Genomic DNA, 20586 nt, shown 5'->3' on the forward strand with positions numbered 1-20586 from the left:
AGTTCTCAATGCTTTTCCAGGGCTGTTCACACATCTTGGTGATTTTCACAACCAGAGTCATAGATTATGCTAACAAAAACACTTTGGCTTTATTCATAATCCTCTATTATTATAGACTTTCAGAGGGTTAGCTGAATGGGAGACAGGGAAGATCTGTGATTGGCCCTTTGAATATGAGAATTTGGGTAAGGTTAAATTTTGAGCTAAGTTGGTAAACAGGTTATAGTTTTATAATTTTGTACATAGATAGGCTGTGCATATATTGCATACTAGACCATTTAGAAATTTACAGAGAAACAGGTAATTTCAGGAGTAACAAATCATGTGGGCAGTGAATTTCTAGCACAGAGTAAATCTCTGTTATAGTTTTAAGCATGGGCTAATCAATATCACGGTAATCCAAGCCTATGCTCCAACCAGTAATGCTGAAGAAGCTGAAGTTGAACGGTTCTATGAGGACCTATAAGACCTTTTAGAACTAACACCCAAAAAAAGATGCCCTTTTTATTATAGGGGACTGGAATGCAAAAGTAGAGAGTCAAGAAACACCTGGAGTAACAGGCAAATTTGGCCTTGGAGTACAGAATGAAGCAGGGCAAAGGCTAATAGAGTTTTGCCAAGAGAAACCACTGGTCATAGCAAACACCCTCTTCCAACAACACAAGAGAAGACTCTACACATGGACATCACCAGATGGTCAACACCAAAATCAGGTTGATTATATTCTCTGCAGCCCAAGATGGAGAAGCTCTATACAGTCAGCAAAAACAAGACCAGGAGCTGACTGTAGCTCTGAGCATGAACTCCTTATTGCCAAATTCAGACTTAAATTGACGAAAGTAGGGAAAACCACTAGACCATTCAGGTATGACCTAAATCAAATCCCTCATGATTATACAGTGGAAGTGAGAAATAGATTTAATGAACTATGGACAGAGGTTCGTGACATTGTACAGGAGACAGGGATCAAGACCATCCCTGTGGAAAAGAAATGCAAACAAGCAAAATGGCTGTCTGGGGAGGCCTTACAAATAGCTGTGAAAAGAAGAGAAGCGAAAAGCAAAGGAGAAAAGGAAAGATACAAGCATCTGAATGCAGAGTTCCAAAGAATAGCAAGGAGAGATAACAAAGCCTTCCTCAGCGATCAATGCAAAGAAATAGAGGAAAAGAACAGAATGGGAAAGACTAGAGATCTCAAGAAAATTAGAGATACCAAGGGAACATTTCATGCAAAGATGGGCTCAATAAAGGACAGAAATGGTCTGGACCTAACAGAAGCAGAAGATATAAAAAGAGGTGGCAAGAATACACAGAAGAACTATACAAAAAAGAGCTTCACGACCCAGATAATCATCATGGTTTGATCGTTCACCTAGAGCCAGACATCCTGGAATGTGAAGTCAAGTGGGCCTTAGAAAGCATCACTACAAACAAAGCTAGTGGAGGTGATGGAATTCCAGTTGAACTATTTCAAATCCAGAAAGATGATGCATGAAAGTGCTGCACTCAATATGCCAGCAAATTTGGAAAACTCAGCAGTGGCCACAGGACTGGAAAAGGTCAGTTTTCATTCTAATTCCAAAGAAAGGCAATGCCAAAGAATGCTCAAACTACCACATAATTGCACTCATCTCACATGCTAGTAAAGTAATGCTCAAAATTCTCCAAGCCAGGCTTCAGCAATACGTGAACTGTGAATTTCCAGATGTTCAAGCTGGTTTTAGAAAAGACACAGGAACCAGAGATCAAATTGCCAACATCCTCTGGATCATTGTAAAAGCAAGAGAGTTCCAGAAAAACATCTATTTCTGCTTTATTGACTATGCCAAAGCCTTTGACTGTGTGGATCACTATAAACTGTGGAAAATTCTGAAAGAGATGGGAATACCAGAACACCTGACCTGCCTCTTGAGAAACCTGTATGCAGGTCAGGAAGCAACAGTTAGAACTGGACATAGAACAACAGACTGGTTCCAAATAGGAAAAGGAGTACATCAAGGCTGTATATTGTCACCTTGCTTATTTAAGTTATATGCAGAGTACATTATGAGAAACGCTGGGCTGGAAGAAACACAAGCTGGAATCAAGATTGCCGGGAGAAATATCAATAACCTCAGATATGCAGATGACACCACCCTTATGGCAGAAAGTGAAGAGGAACTAAAAATCCTCTTGATGAAAGTGAAAGTGGAGAGTGAAAAAGTTGGCTTAAAGCTCAACATTCAGAAAACGAAGATCATGGCATCTGGTCCCATCACTTCATGGGAAACAGATGAGGAAACAGTGGAAACAGTGTCAGATATTATTTTGGGGGGCTCCAAAATCACTGCCTATGATGATTGTAGCCATGAAATTAAAAGACACTTACTCCTTGGAAGGAAAGTTATGACCAACCTCGATAGCATATTAAAAAGCAGAGATATTACTTTGCCAACAAAGGTCCATCTAGCCAAGGCTGTGGTTTTTCCAGTGGTCATGTATGGGTGTGAGAGTTGGACTGTAAAGAAAGCTGAGCACCGAAGAATTGATGCTTTTGAACTGTGGTGTTGAAGACTCTTGAGAGTCCGTTGGACTGCAAGAAGATCCAACCAGTCCATTCTAAAGGAGATCAGTCTCGGATGTTCATTAGAAAGACTGATGCTAAAGCTGAAACTCCAGTTCTTTGGCCACCTCATGCGAAGAGTTGACTTATTGGAAAAGACCCTGATGCTGGGAGGGATTGGAGGCAGGAGGAGAAGGGACGACAGAGGATGAGGTGGCTGGATGGCATCACCAACTCGATGGACATGAGTTTGAGTTTGAGTAGACTCCGGGAGTTGGTGACGGACAGGGAGGCCTGGCGTGCTGCAGTTCATGGGGTCGCAAAGAGTTGGACATGACTGAGCAACTGAACTGAACTGAATTTAATCTATATCATTCAACAACTAACACCCCTAAAATTATGACGGAAAGAAACTGTGATGACATGTCAGAAAAAGGGCTCATGTCATCAATTTGAATTTCAGGGCTTCCTTGTTCCACTTTCTTTCCCAAAGGTTTCCCTGCCTTGCCTCTTAAGAGCTGAACAAAGAGATCTCCAGCAGAGCCTCAGTTGTTACCTCCCCACCGTTGGAGCATGCCACACTGGCGGTTAAACTTTAAATATTCATTATGTAGTGAGCTGCCTTGCATGTAACCCCTAGAGTATTTTATTACCATAATTTAATGGCAAGAAGTGTACAACCATTCAGTCACATTTCATTTACTCCATATGCAGTTGCATCCCAGCTCACAGGTATGTGCTGGTACATTAGTGGCTATGGGTTTTGAAGGTACAATGAATGAGAAGATTTCATCTACAACTTGGCAGTATTTAGAATCTCAATGAGAAGGTAAGAAGACTATGTGACATTAGTAAAATATAAGACAACTGATATACAATTATGAGACAAAACTGCCTCAAATGTACTGTATGAAGGAAAGCGTTTGTAAGCCATCAGTTGAAAAATAGTATATAGTCTAAATCTACATCCCGGGGCCCTTGGAAAAGAATGATCAAAATAAGAAGAGGTCAATTAAAGAATAATTCTTACAGGAAATGAGATTTTAAATCTGAGTCTCGGGAGAAAACTGGCGCATGAATTGCTGAGCTGGAGGGAAGAATATCTCTTATGGGAAATACAGCAGAGTGAGGTCGGGAGTCTGATGCCAAACACAGGCCCCGGGCAAGCTGCTGCCCCTAGAATTCTGTAAAAGGAGTCCTGGTGTGCTAGGCCAACCTCCTACTGTAAACAGAAATTACCCCTCTAACCTTCAGGATCAGATTACTTGAGAGGCTCCTGAGGAAAGGCATAAAGCCCCTTTTGTAGAATGTGTCCTTTTTGCACATTCTCTAAGGCAGAGTGAAAAACAGCACTGTCCTTTCAACCCCTGACCCTCTGCCCAGGGGCCAGGAGCACAGGAAGTGGTCTGACGGGCCATGTTGAAGGATCACGCAGCTTTCTGCCTCTCCTCCCACAGCCAGCTCTTCACCCTTATGGATGTTGGAGACCCCGGCCTTCCAAACAAGCCAGTTACAACGCCAGCAGGAAATCCTCCCCAATCTCCCAGGCAATCTGCTTACGATGAGCCTGTGATTAACCTCATTAACACATGTGTTTACCACGGACATCATTAGTAGTCAGTCAGACATTACTCAGAGCCATTAAACACAACGAGAACAGCCATTAGTCTGTTCAGCGCACGGAGCCTGGCGCTCCCTTGCTCCAGGCCTTCCAGAGCAGTTAGGCTCCTTAGTCACCAGCAAAATGTGCCCCGGAAACAAGACCCACATTCAGAGTCTTGCCCTTGGGTGCCTGGAGGATTATGCTCTCAGGCCAGCTATCCAAGGATTGCAGTCCAGGGAATGTAAATACACAGGCTGGACATTCCCTTAGGAAAGAATCCCTGCCACCCAGGAGGAGAGAAAATGCACTACTGACCTCGGTTCAATTCCTGGGTCGGGAATATCTGCCGGAGAAGGGATGGGCTACCCACTCCAGGATTCTTGGGCTTCCCTTGTGGCTCAGCTGGTAAAAAGAATCCGCCTGCAATCCAGGAGACCTAGGTTTGATCCCTGGTTTGGGAAGATTCCCCTAGAGAAGGGGAAGGCTACCCACTCCAGTATTCTGATCTAGAGAATCCCATGGACTATGCTGTCCATGGGGTCACAGAGTCTGACATGACTGAGCAACTTTCACTCACTCACTCTGGAAACCTAAGCAGCAGAGCTCTGGACTGGGACAATCCGTCTCTCAGCTGCCTTCAGAAGCTAATAAATGCTGCAGTGTAGCTTGCTAATTATTTTAGCAATATTGCTAGTATCACCACCATCCTGAGAGGGCCCAGTGGAGACGCATCCCCTACTCGAAGTTTTCCCTGTCCTGTGCAGCTCCTGCTCTCCCTTCCTCACCTGGCAGATTTCATTCAGAATCAGCACACACAACTGAAAACCTGAGACCTCTCAGATTAGTTCAGTGTGTCGATCTCAACCCAAGGGTTCAGGGTCAATTCTGTGAGCATAGGAGTCATAACTTACACACAAGACTAACCACAGAGGTTCTCCACCTGGGGTCCAGAGATTCCCAAGGGAAGAGGGTCAGGGTAGAATTGAAGAAGTCCGTGAATTTGGATGGTAAAAGCACTGCTTGTTTGCTTTTAGCCTCTAACTGAATATCAGCATAACCACTGATAGGAGTGTGGCTCATGAATTGCCCTCCTTTGTTTGTTCTGAATGTTTCAGGTTCTTATCTTCTATCACTGTCCCTTCTACAAGCAATACCCCTTCCTGTGGCCTGGAAAGAAGATCCCAGCACCTTGGGCCAATACCACGAGTGTGCGCAAACTCATCCTATTCTTGGAGACCACACTGAGTGAGCGCCCCCCCCATGGCTCCTTCCACGTGTCTCAAGCTATCCTCACACCCAGAGTGAAGACCATTGCCCGGGGCCTGGTTGGCGGCCTCAAGAACACACTGGTCCACAGGTAGGAATGAGCTTCCTTCCCACAAGTGAGGGTTAAAAAAATCTCTTTATCTTGATTTTCTTCTGAATAAACAGCAGTAAAACTATATACTTTGAAGATTTAAAATAACAAAATTCCCAAAGCATAGTATTTGAAAAAGCTGTGCACTTGAGGTGACCTACATGAACCGTAGCCAGAGGATCTCTAAATAAAATATTCTGTTGAAATACACATATCATACCATGAATACTCTAAATTTCAATATGCAAAGCACTTTCAGCCACTAGCAGTCGGCTCCTGTTCACGTCAGGCTTGCAGTTCTGTCTTGTTCTTGCCCCTGCCCTCGAAGCTTCCCAAGCACTCATGCTCTTATGAGGCATTAAATGAAGCTTCTGGGCCAGGTACTAGTGATTCAGAGGTGGCCCACCCAGGATTTAGGATGTCCTTCTCCCTTCTTTAAGTGACAGTCCTAAGAAGCAGCTCGGGATACCACCCACCATGTCATAGCTTCAGATACATCCTTGGAGCAGAATTGATCCTGACTGTACAGTTAGGCAGGAGAAGCTCCAGAAATGTTGTATTAAATGATGTTTTTTATCCTGGACACTGATAAATGATAGGTGTTGTCAATAAAAAGGATGGCTTTTATATACGTACAAGTATGCGTGTATGCCTATGCTTCTGTATAAATGCAGTGTTATAAATACATCTACCTAATAGGGCATCCCTTGCAGTCAGAGCTGAGAAAGTTAATATATTTGGGTAACAAGGGATATTTACAAGAATCACTTCATTCCCAAGTTCTGTTCTAGGTGCTGAGCGCCGGTGTTCAGATAATGAAAGATCCACCCAAAAATTGTGTCCCTGTCTATCTGGGTGGTTTGGGTAGCGTGACTTCCTATAACAGGAGCTCACCTGGCAGTCATTTGGATAACAACCTGAGAGCTCCTGATTGTGTTGGCCATGAGCAGAACTAGAAACCCCTTTCTTTGTGTCTCCACTGTCTTCACTGAATTACCTGTGCTTAACTTGGGAAAGAGTTTCATAAACCAAGATCAAGATTATGAACTTTCCTTTGTATAGTATATGTTCACATATCCATACCATTTCCTTATGCCTTTGGTAAATTTGTAGAGCAATATTATTTATTTACTTATTCAGTGATGAATAGGAGCTAGATCCAGAGACACAAGATGAATAATCTAGTCTCTGCCCCCACAGATGTGCATTCTGTGAGGAAAAATAAACATGTAAATTTCCGTGTAACACTGAAAAAAGTGAAGTGAAAGTCATGTCCAACTCTATGCAACCCCATGGACTGTAGCCCTCCAGGCTCCTCTGTCCATGGGATTCTCTATGGTGAAGTCTGTGCAGAGTTGTACTTACACGGGAGAGGAAGTCTTTAAAAATAAAGATTGTTTTATCTTATTAGCCCGATATATCTTAGTCCCCAGAGGAGGAAATGGCAACCCACTCCAGAATTCTTGCCTAGAAAATCCTATACACAGAGAAGCTTTGTGGGCTACAGTCTATGGGGCTGCAGAGTCAGGCATGACTGAGCACACATTCCCTGGAAATTCACATGTCAAAATCGTAACCCCCAGTCCCTCAGAATGTAGCTGTATCTGGAGAAAGAAGCTTTCAAGAGGTAGTTAACTTAAAATGAGGCCCTTTGGGTGAGCCGTGACCCAATCTGACGGGTGTCCTCGTAAGAGGAGGAGATTAGGATATGCAGAGACCCTGGGGATGGGTGTGCCCCTGTGAGGACGCAGGGAGGTGGCTGTCTGCAGGTCAAGGAGCAGGCCTCAGGAGAAGCCAGAACTGCCGACACCTTCATCTTGGACTTTGGACCTCCAGAGCTGTGGGGAAATAAAGTTCTGGTGTTCAAACATTTTCTTAACAGCAGCCCTGAAAAACTAACGCAGTCCGTTTACAACAGGCTGCCTTTGACAAGTTTCCTGAGGACTCACTCTGAGCTGTGGTTTTTCTCACCAGTTAAGTGGGTTTAGTAACACCGCACAAGATTGTGGAGTCTTAGCAGGAAAGTGCCTCCCACAGCGCCTGGCCCAAAACAGGCCTGCCAAACCCATCCCCACAGTGGACCAGCCTTGCTCTCAGTGGGTAGAAAGCCAGAGGGACGTTTCTGAGCTGCTCTGCAGCCTGTGAGATTCAGTGCCTCACGGACCGAAAGCAGTATGTGGCTCAGCTGTCTGCACTGATCTCTTGGTAAAGAGGCCCTGGGGAAGGCTAAGAGTTAAGAAAATGAAGCAGCTCCTGCTCACAGTGGGTTCTGCATCCCCCTTTCTTTGTGCGCAGTCCTGGTTATCTCATCCGTGCCCTGGGGAAGGCTGCCACGTGAACCCAAAGGTGACACAGAGCTCTTTGTTGGCTCTGGTTTGAGTCAGCCGACGTGCCTCCACCAGATGTTTAATTCTCATTTCCCCGTGATGACCAGAAGGTGGCACCTGCATTTCATCCTTAAATACAGACAAGCGGGTGGTTTGTTTTTTTTTTTTCCCCAAGAAAGCTTGAATGCATCAGATTCTGTGCTGCTGTGGCCTTCCTGTGGGCCACTCCTTGTTCCAGATCTCTGCCTCCAAAGGAAGACTGCATTTGTGACCCTCCCCTCTCAGGACACAGCATTTTGTGCTTTAGGAAAGTTTCCTACCTCCACCCTTAAATCTCTCTACTATGATTCCTTCTCCCAGTACTTACATTGTACTTATTATATCCCAGGCCCTCGTCTAAGCACTTGACACGTATTACTTTATGTGCCAACTTTATTTTGCTGTGTGTGCTGTGCCAAGTTGCTTCAGTCATGTTTGACTCTTTGCGACCCTATGGACTGTTGCCTACCAGGCTCCTCTGTCCATAGGATTCTCCAGGCACGAATACTAGAGTAGATTGCCATGCCCTCTTCCAAGAAATCTACCTGACTCAGGGATCAAAGCTGCATTTCTCATGCATTGATAGGCGGGTTCTTTACCACTAGCACCACCTGGGAAGCTCCCATTACTTTATTTAATTCCCCCTAAATCTATATGAAGTATTATTATGGTCCCCATTTTACTGGGGGAGAGACTGAGCCACAGAGACTTTGAATAGGTTATAGTCAAATCAAGGGTGTTACTAAGTCTTCAGGAGTCCCAGTTAAAAATGGAAGTACCCCAGTGATAGTGGCTTACTAAGTCCTAATCAGCTATGACTCTAAAAATGCAAATCAATATATGAGATGTGTTTTAGCCCATGGCTGATTGTAGAGTCCACTGAACAAGGGAAGAGACCCAGAACTGATTGTAGTTGTCAGGATAAAAGGGAAAGAAAGAGAAAGACAAAATACTGCGTGGCCTTGACAGGGTTGCCTGGGGGAGACTGAGAAGTCGGCTGTGTGCTCAGAAGAGGGAGGGCAGCTTCCCCAGAACAAGGAGCAGAGACGGTGACAACCAAGGACAGTGTTACCAAAAGAAGAGAAATGGGGCCATTGAGAAATAAACTCAGTTTATTTTCAGATTTTACCTAGAGAAAATCCTTCCTAAAAATACTCCAGTCTCTTACCCAAACATTAGCCCTGGTTTGTGTCTTCCTTGCAGCATCTTCAAGGTTGCAAGCATTTAGTGAGCTATTTCACCATAATGTAAAACTTAGTGCTTCGTTACTCCCTCCTCTATACCACCCATGGTGTTTACACTTGCTGCTAGTAGGAACTATCACATTAAACTGTCATCATTTGTTTACATCTCTGAATTCTGAGCTTCTTTGGACATAACATTCTGGCTTTCACATAGAAAGTCCTCAAATTATAACAAGAGACTGACAGTCTGTCTGTAAGACAACTGTGAACAAGCATTGGTCTGTTAAGAAGCCACACATACTGCTGTCTCCATATGGCAAAAGTGAGCCTTGACCCGTACTTCACATCATATATTAAGATTAACTTGAGATGGATCTTAGATCTAAACATAAAAGCTAAAATTATAAAACTGTTAGAAGAGAACAGGAAAATATCGTGTAACTTGGGAGCAGGCAGAAGTTTCTTAAGTTACAGAAACCATAAAAGAAAAAAAAAAATAAATTCCATCAAAATTAAGGAATTCAGCTCACCAAAATAGGCCATTGAGAAAATTAATAAGCAAGCTACAGGGGAGGATAAAATATTCAAAAAGCATAGTATCCAGAATATATAACTTCTACAACTCAACAGTTAAAAGAAAAAGAGCAAAAGGGAGAATGGGTAAAAGAATTAAGCAGATACTTCCCAAAGAAGATACATAAATGACCAGCAAGTACATGACAAACTGGTCAACATCATTAGTGATCAGAAAAATGCAAAGTGAAACACCATGAGGTAACTTCTCACACCCACTAGAATGGCTAAAATTAAAAGAGACTGAAAGCACCAAATTTGAGAGCGAATGTGAAGCAACCAGAACTCTTACACTTTGTTCATGGAATGTACAGTGAAATGACCTCTTTGGGAAAAGATCTGGAAGCTTCTTATAAAACCAAATGTAAATCTCACATATAATAAAACAACTTCACTCTTTGATATTTACCCAAGAAAAATGAAAATAAATGTTCATTAAAAAAGACTTATATAAAGATGACCATAACAGTTTTATTCATAATACCCAAAAACTGGAAACATCCTGTTTACCCATCAATAAGAAAGTGGATAAATTGCAGTGTATGCATACAGTGGAATACTATCTGGTGATTAAAAATAAGAACAAGTTGCTGATGCGTGCAGTGACACAGATGACTTTCAAAACCATAATGCTGAGTGAAAGAGCTTGGTTTATGTGTAGTTCTAGACCAGGCAAATTTAATCTGTGGTTAAAAGAAAATCAGTATAAGTATTGCCTCTGGGAGAGTGGGGGCAGGATTCGATGGGGAATATGAATTCAGGAACTTTCTGGGATGCTGGTAATATTCTCTACATTGATAGGGCTATGGATTATGTATATACATTTGTCAAAACTCAACTAGTGTTCACTTAAGATTTGTGCATTTTATTGTGTACAAAATCTATGTCAAAAGAAAAATCGAAAAGAAATACTGAACCCTAGTTAATGGTCTTCTTACTGAGGTATTGAGGGGAATGCTAGTGGTGCTAGTGGTAAAGAGCCCACCTGCCAGTGCAGAAGACGTAAGAGATGCCGGTTCGATCCCTCGGTTGGGAAGATTCCCTGAAGGAGGGCATGGCCACCCGCTCCAGGATTCTTGCCTGGAGAATCCCATGGACAGAGGAGCCTGGCGGGCTACAGCCCATAGGGTCACAAAGAGTCAGACATGACTGAAGCGACTTAGCACACACGCACATATAAATGTTTGTAGTTGGAATTTGTCAAAAAATATAATATGGATTGATAGGGTCACAAAGAGTTGGGCACAGCTTAACAACTGAGCATGCGCTGAGCACAATGGACAGATATGTGGTAAACAAATGGAGTAAAATGTTAGTGGTAGAATCTAGATGTTTGAGATGCTTCCTGTAAGTTTATTTCAGTGTTGCAATATGTTTAAAGTTTTCATGATAAAAAATTTCATGGTTAAAAAAATTAAAGAACCTTCCAATAATTAGGCTGCTGCTGCTGCTGCTGCTAAGTCGCTTCAGTCGTGTCTGACTCTGTGCGACCCCATAGATGGCAGCCCACCAGGCTCCCCGTCCCTGGGATTCTCCAGGCAAGAACACTGGAGTAGGTTGCCATTTCCTTCTCCAGTGCACGAAAGTGAAAACTGAAAGTGAAGTCGCTCAGTCATGTCCAACTCTTCGCGATCCCATGAACTGCAGCCTACCTGGCTTCTCCATCCATGGGATTTTCTAGGCAGGAGTACTGGAGTGGGAGGTCATTGCCTTCTCGGATAATTAGGCTCTTGATCTTAATTTTTCAAGGTCCTGTTGACATTTTGTCTCTTTGGTGATTGAGGCAAAGAATTTCCTCTTCCAGCACAGAAATTCTGAAAGTACAGGTGTGTGATGGAATAGACATCACTCTGTCCCTCAAAGGGATTATTTAAATAGACCAACTTGGAGGCAAGGGTGGCGGTTTGTGTCTATTGACACGCTTTTGTTATATTAACAGAAATGTGTAATTTCCTTTTCTAAACACAATTCTCTGTTCTCTCTTGCCCCAATATTCTCCTGCATAGGAATCTTCCTGCCATCCTGGACTGGGTGAAGACTCAGAAGCCTGGAGCCATGGGGGTCAACATCATCACGTCTGACTTTGTAGACCTGGTGGACTTTGCCACAACAGTCATTGAATTGAATGACCTCCTACAGGAGGATAGAGCTTTGGCTAAATGTTGATTTAATTTTTTATTTCACTTACTATTGAAGTTGTTGATCCAGGCTAGAGTTCTGAAGGGTTTCCTATTGGCCCCTGGGCAGTGATGGTGAAGTGAGTAAGAGGACGGGACATTTTTTTCCCCTCCTCACAAGGTTATTTGGATAAAATTATAGGGCTATTAATTGCATTTTTCCCAAATGAGACCTTTTAAAAACTGAAGTTCAAGGGAAGAAAGCATGTTCCTTATGGTCAAGGTCAGCATCTCCCTAATGGCATATGATGTTGAATATAATATGCAAATGGGGTCTCCAGTTTCCTTTGGGATGCTGAGTGTCCCCTAATTGGCCCAGTTCCCTGTTGTCTTCCAGGATGCTGTATTTGAGCCAGAGAGAAGGCTGAAGCAGAAAGGCATTCCTGATACAAAGGATGGCTCAAGGCAGATGTGGACTGCCTTGTGGGGTGGCTCATTCATCACCCTGGGGCTCTGAAGGGAGAAAGGTCAAGCACCGGTTTTCTCTAGGCGTGTTGAATGTCACCACTTCCTCCCCAAGAGTAAGATGTGTCTGTCACCAAGGTATTTCAGCCACAAGCTGTCCTTGGTATGCTTGTGCTTGGTAATTGGTCACCTTCATTCTTCAGATAAACAGTGCATACTGTCCCTGGTATCAGAAAGGTGTTTCCCACTTTTAAAACACTGATTCCTCTCCATTTCTTTGGCCCATTCTTAAAACTGAAAGGGACAACACTGGTGCATCTCTTCAATCTGAGGCCCAACAAGAGACAGACGTGCGTGTCTGCTGCATGCTGTATTTCTTTGAGCTAACTCTGTAGGTCTCCCCAGACTGGCTGCCGGGCAAGTGCCTGCATTATTTTGGCAAAGTCCTCTTTGGAGTGGGATCTTCCAGCCAGATTTTGGAATTGCATTTCACTGCTGTCTGTCTAGAACTCGAGTCTGCTCTGTGGGACTCAACACTAACAGAAGACACCTTGTCCATGACACCACGGAGGCAGACACAGGATGCGTGGGAAAGTGCAATGGATTTAAGGAGGCTCCAAGTGAATGTGGAGCCATTCTGTAAATCCTTGAACACAAGACTACCTCGGGAACATTTAGGATGATGATATGTCATCCAGCGAGTAATACCCAGTGTCGGAACACTTCCAGTTTGTGTCTTGATTGTTCTACTCTCTGCAGGTTATTCTGAGCCTACTAATCACTGCAGGAGGGCTTTGAAACTCAAGAGGGGATTTTATTATTATCATTATTTTTTATTGATAAGAGGTGCTTAAATACAAAGAGCCCTCTTGTGTTTTATTTATTTATTTATTCATTTATGTATTTATAGATTAACTATCTTCAGTGCTTCTTACTTCAAGAGCAGTCACCAAGGAGCTTCTTGAACTCTTCTCAGCAGGCCAGATGGCCCTCAAGAGGACCGCGCATCTCAGGACCGTGAGTGACTTCTGACTCTACTGTAGAAGCTGTAGACATTCTGGTCCCCCAAGTCATGCTGGGGACGGTGTTCATGTGTAGGTGTGGTCCAGACCTGAGATGCCTCTACCAAGCCACACACTGGAGCAGAAGATGAAATGGGTCCTAAGGATCCCTCGGTTCTGGAGGAAAACCCTCTAGAAGAGGGATGAAAAGGAAGGAAGTAGAATGCTGGGCACAGAAGTGTGAGCACTTGAGTGTTTCTCACAACTCTCTGAGAATCCCTAAGGAAGTGCCAGCATCTGGATCCTTAAAGCGGAAAGATAACCTGGAATCCTGGACAGCTGTGTGCATTTATACAGACGGTTGGACACCTCCCAGCAGCTTCCTCATCGTGTTCTCTGATGCTCATCGCTGGATTTTGCATGCTGCCTGCAGTGGGGGTGTCTGAGCTGAGCTACTGAGAGCCCATGCGCCCCCTCCCCCATGCTTGGTCTTCCAGCCTTTGTTTTGCTTAGAGTAATTTAAGCCCCAGCCTTTAGCTTCCACAGCTTGAGAGGTCACAACACAAAGGCTTCTGGGGAAATATGTCCCTTCTCTTGGACTTGAATCTCTCTCCAAAGAGGTTTCTGGGATTTTGCTATTAATTTTTTAAGGCTTTCTGTGGAAAGGCAGAAGAAAGTGAGTGCCCTCGCTTTCTTAATCTTCCTTCAATTCTGATATTAAACTTCAGTGATAAGCTCTGAAATTCCCTAGCCTACCCTCAGGGTTTTATTTGTGTTGTCATTGTTTCATTTTGGTCTTGATCTTAGCACTTGGTCAACTGCTAAGGACTAGATCATTTCCTTTCTTTTAATACTTTGTTACTTGGCAAAGAGATATGTGGAGGCAAGAGGAGAATTGTTCTGCTCTGTTTTATTTCAGCCTCAGCTTTGCCCAGGTGCTTGGTGCTATGAGGCCAGGTGTGTTGACAGGTATCTACACAGGATGCCAATGATACCCAAGGGCTGCTGACTGTTCAGTGAAATGTTTACTTGATTTTCTCCTTTAGTGTTAAAATATATAGTTGCACTTCACTTGTTTGTGACATTTAAGTGCACCTCAGTGTTCGCATGATAAAAAAGCACAGAAAACGGTACCAAGGTTGCATACATGGAGCCTTGCTCTTTGTGGAGGGGCAGGTGCTCACTCCTCCGTGCACGCATTTTGAAATTCTGCACAGGGAGTTCTGGGAGATAGGAGGAGGATTATTTACAGTTCATCCTTGATAAACACCCCTGAATTGGCAGAATTGCTGCCCTAAGACCCAGTTGCTTAATATATTGTAAAGGATGTGTGTGTTCTGCTCCTTGACCTCAAGTCAAGCAGGAGACTCAATGATGGGACCAACCGGAAAGAGACTTTAGGTCTATGACTCCTTCCACCACTGCCAACAAGAAAAAAAAAAAAGGTGACCCAATCACATTTCTTGTTCTCACAAGTTCTGGGGACTTTTCAGGTCAAATAAGGCTATAGCATTCACTCAGGAGGAACTTCAAGATCAGAGAAAAAGCCACTTGACTGAGCCAAAGAGATCTTTAGTTTCACAAGATTCGGGGCCACATTTATTCTGAAATGTATACTGAGTTTTTCTACAGTTCCCTAGACCACTTCCCACATAGCCACACCGCCATGGCTTCATGCAAAGGTTACTGTCTACACATGCCACAGAAGGAAGATTACCACCCCTGTACACCCTCTGAACACAGGCATTCAACCTAACTACTAAGAACCTGAAATTTGGGGGCAGCTAGCTGACTGTGGTTTGCAAAACAACAGACAACATCTGTCAGAGTAGAGCTATGTTCAAAGGCTTGAACTCTGAACCCTTTAGAGGTACCCGCGTGGTTTCATGGGTGCAGAAGGTATTCTTAGGACTAGAGGGCAAGGTCAAGATGGAATTAATGGAAGGAAGTGAACAATTATTGAGGATTAAATTTTAAATTAATGGCAGATCTAAGAGGGTTATGCCAAAAATTATATATTTGATGTATTAGACTCTATAGTAATTAAGTTTGTTTCCTCCTCAGCACTGAGTCCAGACCCTTGAATTCTTAAGAACAGTTAAGCCACAGCCCAAACCTAGGATTTTATATAAACTCAAACAAAATCATGAGAGCTGAGCCCAGGTAATGATCGTTCTTAAGAGTCCTGCTTCTAACATGACCTTATATTCTCATCAAACACATTATCTTTCTGTTCAAGAAGACAGTGTAGTGGAGCGTTCTGGAATTTAATGATTTTCTACTTTCGCTTTTTTCCAAATCTTACAGTAAGACAGTGCTGCCCACAGAGATGTTATTATTACATACAACCCAGCTGGGAGGCTTAGTGCCAAACTAAAGGTGGAGAAACAGAAGAGATTAAGATGGAGATTAAACTGCTGCTTTTTCTAGGAAGCAAAAGTCCTACACAGATTTAGACCATCTGACAGAATCTGTTCATGCTACGGCTGAAGTTTTTGTAATGTTCTTCATTGGCTGATTGCGGATATTTACTGTTAGGGTCCAGGGACAACAGAATGAGCTAATGATCAGGGCATGGCCATGAGAAACCACCCCCTCCCCCGCCCCCCACCTTGCAGAGCAAAGAAGCACTTCCGTGCTCAATCTGCACAGATTGGTTCTTTCATCTGGGATAAAGATGCTGTCTGCAGTTTTGCAAACCACAGTCAACTAGCTCCCCCCAAATATCAGGTCCTTAATAATTAGGTTGAATGCCTGTGCTCAGAGGGTGCACAGGGGTGGTAATCTTCCTTGTTTGGCATGTGTAGAGAAATGCTACCTGGGTTCATTTCTCAAGAGAGTGGCTTAGGATGACAGACCTTGTCCATCAGTGGCACCTTTAGTGACCTGTAAGATGAGATGAGTGAGACTGAAAGAAATACCTGAGCTAGTGAGCTGAGCTTTGCTAAATACACACTAAAATAATCATGTTATGCCAAAAAGGAGTGAATAAAAGTTGATAACATTAAATGCGCAGACTAATAGAAAATTTATTTTGTATGGTAGAGAAATGTCTGTCCCCTAACAGACGTATTCTAAATTCCGCTAACTTCCCTCTTCCTCATACTGCCTCCTATTATTTGCCACCAGAGCTTTGTCACTCACAGATGTTGCCTTGGGACACACAGGAGTGACCTGACTGGGTGATAAGTGGTTTAGCTAGAAACTTTACCTTTCATTCCAAACATAGCTCTTTACTGTTCCTGAGAGCTCCACTGTCTCCTTATCCCCTGGCTTCCCCAGCTTCTTACAAGAAATAGTGATGCTAACGGCACTGTCATCACTGAATTGGTCCTAAACCAGAGGAATACAATACAAAGTGCTATTAACATTGTTGAAATAGCACAGACTTAAGACACTGTAAAAATATTCTACGATAACTCTATCCTGCAGTGGATATAGTATTCTAGTCTTCACTCCAACAAAACTTGTTCTTCAGTTCAGTTCAGTCGCTCAGTCATGTCCGACTCTGCGACCCCATGAATCGCACTTCTCAAATTCGTTTCTAAGCCGCATAGTTTGGATAAAATCTTCTCTTCACTGGAACTTCTATCTCACAGTCTACTGAGGCTTCCCATCAGTAATCTCTTTTCTCTTTTCTCCATCTCTTTCTCTCTCATCTCTGTCATATATACCACTGCTTCCTCTTGTCTCCTGGTCATCCTCAATCAACTGATGATTACTGTGGATGCTGGCAAAACTTACAATAAAAAGCACATGCATTCAGCAGTGTGCAAATGCACTCTGACCACAGTGGCTTTTGCACCTTATCCTCCTCCAATGCATTATTCTGCACCCCTACTCCCACCCCATCACTAGAACTTGACCTGATTGGAACTCAGAACTGGGGCCAGTATGCTTCATTCAGATAGCTTGGGCTTGCTCATAAGCTTTGAGCCCAGCGAGAAGCACAGCACTTTGAAAAGTTAAATAGGCCTTCCGTAGCTTTGTACATTTGCAGTTTTACACTTGTTATTAGTTTAGAGCACTAATAACACTTCAATCATAAATCTATGGTATCAATATGATAAACCTTAGGACATATTCTAGAAACAGTGGTACCTTGCTGCTATTATACTTAAATTCCTGATAGTAATAAGTATTACACACAGATGATGTGTGGCATTATTTGTACTCTGTATATGCCAAATGTAATGCTTAACCTCACTGACTAGAAAATACAGAAACTGTCATAGTGAACGTAAGTCTCAGTCAATTCAGATGATAATGTGAATCTGATAAATTCTCTATTATATAATATATTTTGTCCTCTATGCTTGTTTTATATGACAATGCATGCTGTTTGCTAAGTAAAAAATAATAATGTTATACCAATTTTAAGGTTAGACAATTTTGCATAGATGCTGCTTGACACTCTGAAATGTATTTTGTGGCATAATTATCTTATCCATATGCATTTCACATGGCTTTTTCCCCCCTAGGAAATAATTGTTCAAATATATCTCATCTTTCTTGTAACCTGGATCAAACTGTTTAATTCAACCTAAGTCATTGTAAAGCCAGATTACCTCATTTTAACTGTGAAAAAAAGTTTAATAGGTATGATGACATGATGTTTTTTCTTGTGTTTTATTTGAACTACCTAAATAGGCTTAAACCTCAGAATAAATACAAAACTCTGGCAGGCACTTTTCCTTTGTGCACAATTTATTATTGGTTCACTTCTAATTTTGTTTTAAAAAGTTACAGACTCAGCATCAATAAAATACCTGATTATAATATATTAGATGAAGACCTTTTCAGCCTTGTCTCACACATACTGAAATTAACTGCACATGCCTGGGATTCCCAAAATGAGCCTTGCATGAAGTGTACACAACCTTGTCACCCATGCTTTTCCGAGCTTCCCCCTCAGCACTTCAGCTATTTCTACAAGGCTTAGGCTCAGTCCTCTTGACATTCATGCTCTCATCTGACTAACACCTCTGTCCCACGTTACTCTGAGTGGTTGCCAAATGCCCAGAAATAGAACAATGAAGAGATCATGTGTTTGTGCATGCAAAGAATAAATAAAAGTGGGCCTACAGTTTCTGTTGGCAGTAAAGATTTTAATATTTCCCTCATTCATGACTCTTCTTGACAGTGTATCTGAGGCCACTGAGTTTTGGTGAATTTCTCTTTTTGCCCTATACCTACAAAAATAATAGGTTGGATAAATGTCCTGTTTATAAGTTTAACAGAGATTAAATTTAATTCTAAGTAATCATTTCTTGAAGTTGAATTTTAGGACAGGTAATTAGGGATAATCATATTTCTATTCAAGTTATCATAACAGTTAAAGAAAATAGTCATATTCAGAATTTTCTGCCCGTGATTTTAGTGATTCTTGAGTAAATCTACCATACTATACTTTGGTTGGCTTTGATAAGCACCATTTCCAGTCATTTCATTTGGTTTTAACAAAAAATGACAGAATGTAGATAGGACTGGGTCCAAACAGAAGCGAAGCAGGTATCACCTGCGCGAATGAGAGAGCTCAGTCCCACAGTGGTGTCTGACTCTTTGTAGCCCACCAGGTTCCTCTGCCCATGGAATTTTCCAGGCAAGAATACCAGAGTGGGTTGCCATTTCCTACTCCAGACTATCTTCTTGACCCAGGGATCGAATCCATGTCTCTTTCATCTCCTGCATCAACAAACGGTCTCTTTAACATTAGCACCACCTGGGAAGCCCATAACCTGCATGGTGAAAGTGCAATGATTCTGCTTGTCTAACTCAATTTCTGAACATGTTACTTGCATTGAAACATTGCCCCAATGACAATGGAACCATTGTACTATATATGAACCCTTTATTATCTAATCACAATTTATCATATTACTGCTGGGTTATAAACATTTTATTTAGCCCAGAAACTAAGAACAGGCATTTCAGAGATGCATAGACGTGGGTTTCTATCTCAACTCAATCACACTGTGGCCATGTGATCTTAGGCAAACTAATATATCTAAATATATAGACTATAGGACTAACAATATGTACTACAAAGGGTTATTGAGAGGGCCAAATAAGAAAATATGTGAAAAGCGTCTAGCACAGAGTCTGGCACGTAGTAAATACTTTAGCTACTGGTCTTAGTGCTAGGGTGGGGACTTTGCACCTACCCCTCCAAAGAGCACTGAGCACAGCCTCTTCTGCATGGTTGACTGCTAGCCACTGTGTTCACTGGTAAATGATTTAACAAAAACCAGTTAATGAAAGAGAAAGCAGATAAATTCAGACAGTGTTGCATAATCACTGGACCAAATATGCATTGCTCAGAGAATAGGATTCACATCACTGGTGGTCTGTAAAATGATGCAAGTGGCCACACCCTAATTAACATTAATATTTTTAATCATTTAACCATTCTGATCAGTTGAGGGGAAGGTCTCAGCTTAGTGACAAAAATTTCTTTGACGCTTGCTTATTCAGCAAAAACAAAACAAAAAGGTACTAGTATCTGTGAAGTGTTAGTCGCTCAGTTATGTCCAACTCTTTGCGACCCTGTGACTGTAGCCTGCCAGGCTCCTCTAACCCATGGAATTCTCCAGGCAAGAATACTGGAGTGGGTTGACATGCCTTCTTCCAGGGGATCTTCCTGACCCAGGGATTAAACCCTAGTCTCCTACATTGCAGGTAGATTCTTTACCATCCAGGTAAGCAAATGTTAAATATCATTTCATTTCTATTGTATTTATCTTTTTTTAAGTTTTTTTGTGCTGTATTTATTTTTGAGGTTGCCTTCTCTTTGTACCGAGTGATCAGGGTTTTTCAAAAGGGATATAAAATTCCCTTTCAAATCAAATATACATTTTTAAAAGAGTCCACTGTGAAGAAGCTATTGGAATGACCTAAATTTATGTTCTTGCCCAGGCTAAAAAAAAATTATAATTGATTCTACCACACTTTTTCCAAGAATTGGATTTGTCTGGGCTCTTTTTGGTTGAACATCTCTAACTCACTAACTAACTATATAAATAAACTGCTATTTGAAATAGGAAATCACCTCTCTTTTTCATAAGTGAACTTTCTTCATGTTTCCTGCAGAAGTCTGTGCTCAGACTTTTCTCTCTCCACGTTGTCCAGGGAAGCAGTTTAAACTCAGGAGAGAAAGGTTTGGGGGTCACCCAGTTCCATGGACAGCTGTACCCAGTTAGCACTCAATACAGAGACCAAATCCCATTCCTCCAACTTGGAAAGTGTTTCCTTTTCTGTATCTTCCTGAACTTGAGATGCCTGAGTATCCTGGATTTTTGTTGCGGATTCTCCCCCTGCCCTGCCCCAAAGAAATTCTTCTTGATCAGCAGTATGTTCTTTGTTTACCCCTCTGCAGATC

At 42.4% G+C, this 20586-nt stretch overlaps 1 protein-coding gene across 1 annotated transcript in view; it reads left to right on the top strand.

The window, feature by feature from the left end:
* PLCXD2 (phosphatidylinositol specific phospholipase C X domain containing 2) overlaps positions 1 to 17896 on the top strand; it is a 58106-nt gene extending 40210 nt beyond the window's left edge. The window contains exons 3-4 of the mRNA XM_005674904.3: positions 5261 to 5502; positions 11632 to 17896. Of these exons, the coding sequence (XP_005674961.2) occupies positions 5261 to 5502; positions 11632 to 11791 (402 nt within the window). The 3' untranslated portion in view covers positions 11792 to 17896. The remainder of the gene's footprint in view (positions 1 to 5260; positions 5503 to 11631) is intronic.

This window comes from Capra hircus, chromosome 1 (assembly GCF_001704415.2).
Source record: "Capra hircus breed San Clemente chromosome 1, ASM170441v1, whole genome shotgun sequence".
Classification (NCBI taxonomy): Eukaryota; Metazoa; Chordata; class Mammalia; order Artiodactyla; family Bovidae; genus Capra; species Capra hircus.